The sequence below is a fragment of the Ipomoea nil genome, unplaced genomic scaffold (genome assembly GCF_001879475.1).
Source record: "Ipomoea nil cultivar Tokyo-kokei standard unplaced genomic scaffold, Asagao_1.1 scaffold2013, whole genome shotgun sequence".
NCBI classification, from domain to species: domain Eukaryota; kingdom Viridiplantae; phylum Streptophyta; class Magnoliopsida; order Solanales; family Convolvulaceae; genus Ipomoea; species Ipomoea nil.
Genome location: NW_017618441.1, coordinates 5,929 through 10,105, shown reverse-complemented (window position 1 = coordinate 10,105; position 4,177 = coordinate 5,929). Strand labels below are relative to the sequence as shown.

Sequence of the window (4,177 nt, the reverse complement as noted above, 5' to 3'; positions counted from 1 at the left end):
TTCCAAATCTGCTTACGAGAAGGTCCCTAACCTTCGCCAAACTACGCATGAGGGCGGACTCGTTTCTTCCCGGATTCCACGTCCAGAAGTCCACATTCCGTAAATAAAAGTCATGGACCCAACGAATCCATAACGTTTCTTTCCGGGTGTGGATATTCCAGAGTGTTTTTGTCATAAACGCATTGTTCCAATGTTTCAAATTTCGCAAGCCAAGTCCGCCCTCATCTTTTGGCCTGCAGATAACATCCCATGATACAAGAGCCCTTTTTCCACCCATAGGAATTTTCGGCATATAGAAATTATGCTTTCAATAACTGTGGGTGGTAGAGAAAACTCTTGCATCCAGTATGCTACCACACCTTGGATCACCTTGGCTATCAGTTCAAGCTTACCTGCATAAGATAAAGAAAATCCCTTCCAGGCAGATATATACTTGTTAATGGAATCAAAAAGAGGGGTGTAGCAAGATACCTTTAGCTTTTGAGCATCTAAAGGAACCCAAGGTAACGAACAGGCAAGGTGCCATTAGGGATGCGTGTGAAGCTAAGGTCATCACGCACCCCAGCACAAAACAGTTTCGATTTCGTAGCACTAATCGCTAGCCCTGAGGTCCCTTCGAGCTCATTCAACGCATTCATCATTATTCCCACCGAGCTTACATCTCCCCTGCAAAAAAGCATCAAGTCATCCGCAAAAGCCAAATGGCTTATGCGGAGGTTAGAACATCTTGGGTGGAACTTGAACATCGGGCTCGCAGTCTTGGCCTTCAACATTCTTGTGAAGTATTCCATGCATAACGTGAACAACATGGGGGACATGGGTCCCCTTGCCTTAATCCCCGCCTTCCATCAAACTTTCCATGCAAAGTACCATTAATGCTCACCGAGAAAGATGCTGCTTACACACTCCATGATCCATTCAGTGAAGATACTCGGAAACCCGAACCCATGCAGAACCTCCTTCAAGAAATCCCAGCTAACAGTGTCATAAGCCTTTCGGATATCCACCATTATCATGCACCTCGGGGATATTCTTTTTCTTGAATATCCCCTTATAAGTTCCTGAGCAAGCATAACATTATCAGACACGATCTCCCACCTACAAAAGCCCCTTGGGCTTGGTCCACAATGTCCGGCAGTACTCGTCCCATGCGTGCTGCAATTATCTTCGTTATCTTGTAAAAAACATTGCAGCACGCGATTGGTCTAAAATCCTCGACCCTTTGATCGTGCATCTTCTTGGGGATTAAGGCAATAACGGTATGATTCCATTGCTTCAACAGTTGCCCATTTCTGAAAAATTCCATCACTGCCGCTATGACCAGTGAACCAATCCGGTTCCAATTAACTTTGAAGAAAGCGGCAGTGTACCCGTCGGGCCCCGGAGCTTTGTCATTACCCATAGAGAATAAAGCTTCCTTTATTTCTTCTTTAGAGATTGGGGCCACAAGGTTCAAAGCTTGATCGGCAGAGACATTGGAGCCATGGCCAAAATATGTATTGTCCGTTCCATTCCTTTCTCTTGGGGTGCCAAATAAATCAGAGAAAAATTTTACAAACAAGCTGCCCACTTGATTGAGTGAAGTAGTTAGGTTCCCATCTTGATCAAGGATTGCAGCTAGAGTTGACGCTGCATTTCTTTTATTTATGAGGCTATGAAAATAGTGTGATCCCTTATCTGCCTCAACCAAGTGGACTGTATTCAATTTTTGCGCAAAGAACCGTCTTTCAGCCTCCATCAAGAACAAGGCCCTCTTCCGAAGATCATTAACATAAGCCCTCTCTTGTTCATTCGCGTTTAGGACATCCAACTCATCTTGCGCAACAGAGTAGGCTTCTTTCGCGACTCGGGTTCTCTCCGAGATGTGGCTGAACGCATTTCTGTTAAGAGTGCGAAGAGGTCCTTTAAGAGACTTAAGTTTCTTGGCCAGAATATACTGCTTCGATCCCTCCACATGCTCTCTCCACACATTTTCAAGAGTAACTTTGAAGTCCTGGTGTGTGAGCCACATGTTTAAAAATTTGAATGGCCTTTTTCCGTCACTTATAGCAATGGACGTAGTTATAACTACGGGACAGTGATCTGAATTGCATGCCAACAACTTGAAGTCTGCCATGCATGTTAACCCGTTGGCTCCCATCTATCATTGATCAGTACCCGATCCAGCTTGGCTTCCATATACCTATTTCTCCACGTAAAAAAATTTCCAGTAGAAGGGCAGTCCGTTAGATCCATGTTCGCACAGCAATTCTCCAAATCCTGAAGCTCATATCTAGTTGGTTCGTTTCCTCCCCTTCTTTCAGATGGTGATAACACTGTATTAAAGTCACCTGAGATTACCCATGGTTCAACAATCAATAGTCCAAGTGCTTCAATCTTCTCCCATAATTGCCTTCTCGCAACTACAGAAAAGAGGCCATAGACAAAAGTACAAAGAATCTTCTTCTGAGAAATCTTGCATAGAATGAGACAGTGGACATGTTGAGGTCCAGTCTCAAGGATTGAGCAGTCTACTAGCGCTGGGTTCCATGTAACAAGAATCCTTCCACCAACAGTATCATGGAAGTTGGTTGCAAGCTTCCATCCATTCTTTCGGTTTTTAACGAACAAGTCAGCTTTCTCAATCGACAATTTAGTTTCCAGAAGTGCAATAACAGATAGTTTATTGTTCCAAACGAAGTCCCAGACTTCTTTTTGTTTGAGGGTTGATTCAAACCCCTCACATTCCAAGTTCCGATCAACATTGAGCAACGGAGTGGGTGCTCGCCGACCACCGCCGCCAGCCACTTTGTTAATCCCAAGTGGCAGGGATGTCCGAGATGTTTTCTTTTGCTTCTTAGATTGCGGGGATCGTCTTCTTGCCCCAGCACCACACGAGAGGGCTCTATGGGTAAGGTGACAACATTTTCTTCTTCATTTTCTGCCTGTGGATCCGGATCAACTTCAGAGACAGTCTCAAGGTTGCATGGAGGGTTCAAGGCAGCTTCTGCCGCCTTCCTAGCCTTTCGGGCCTTTCTTCTAGCAGATTTTGACAAAGCAGCTTCTTCTTTGTCGTTACCGGCCTCCTCTTCAATTTCAGGAGGTGGTGGAGGGGATTGCACCTCAACTTGTGGAATTTCTGCGTCAGATGTCTCATTTGCGGCCTCATCTCCAATCTCAAGAGGTGGTGGAGGAGATTGCACCTCGACTTGTGGAGTTCCAAAAGGTTGTTGCAAAGGTGTAGCTACAATATCTTGCACTCCTGTACCATCTTCGACTACCACCAGTGCTGCCTCATCAGTTCTCTTTTCTGCCACATCCTCTTCGTCACCCACAACAGCCTCACACACATCCGTAGCTACAAGAGCTTGAGTCTCGGTATCACCATTCTCATTCCCATGCCCAGCAGCCACATTTCTTTCCCTTAGATTACATTCAACACGAGTCAAGGGGCATTTTCTGTTATGTGTCGGCCTCCCCCACACCGAGTGCAAAAGGGCACCCAGTTCTGATAAAAAAATATTCTGTTCAAAGCGTTGATCCGTCAGGCACCTCAATGGCGATGTGTTCCAGAGGCTCTAAGGAGCAGTCAACATCCACGAGCACCCTAGCAAAGCCTATTTTCCTCCCATCCAAAGTAGATTGATCCATGTACAGAGGTTTACCAATGGCAGCAGCGATTTTGCTCAAAGCCCCAGTGTTCCAACAAGGTTTCGGCAGTGAGGGGAGTCTAACCCACATTGGAAGGAACCGGTAATCTTCATACGCCTCAGAGAACTCTTTTGGTGGTGGTTCAAGGAACATACGTTTTCCATACACAGCAAAAGGACCCTTCTTCAACACAACATCACGGTCCTCTTCAGTCTTAAACCAAAACATTACATGGCCATTATAGTGTTCATCCAAATTATACCAAACTCCCCAAGTTTTGGCTAATTCATCAATTATTCTCATGCCCGGGAATTTTCCAGCAAAACGCCCATCAAAGGGAAGTTTCTATCTTTGGCGGTTCAATCCAGTCCTCAAGGTCCAGCTTCGCACGCCCTCTTTCGGCCATGGAACCATGCAGAAGGCATTCATCCCCCTCCAGTTCTCTATGGTTGTGGAATGGATCTTTTTGAGGTGGATTTCTGCCTTTCCCAGAATCTCTATTGTTCCTGGTCAGGTTTGATAAGTTTACAGTGCCTTTCTCAACCCA

The 4,177-nt window shown here is 45.5% G+C and overlaps 1 protein-coding gene across 1 annotated transcript; it reads right to left on the bottom strand.

Annotated features, from left to right (window-relative positions):
- Nucleotides 1-488: 488 nt before the first annotated feature.
- LOC109147524 lies at nucleotides 489-3,933 on the bottom strand. Its single transcript, XM_019295128.1, has 6 exons — nucleotides 3,635-3,933; nucleotides 2,724-3,402; nucleotides 2,158-2,589; nucleotides 1,103-1,993; nucleotides 903-1,061; nucleotides 489-842 (listed from the first exon to the last, which is right to left on the bottom strand). Exons 1-6 carry the CDS (start codon nucleotides 3,931-3,933, stop codon nucleotides 489-491), a joined length of 2,814 nt encoding a protein of 937 aa, XP_019150673.1.
- Between the last annotated feature and the right edge of the window lie 244 nt (nucleotides 3,934-4,177).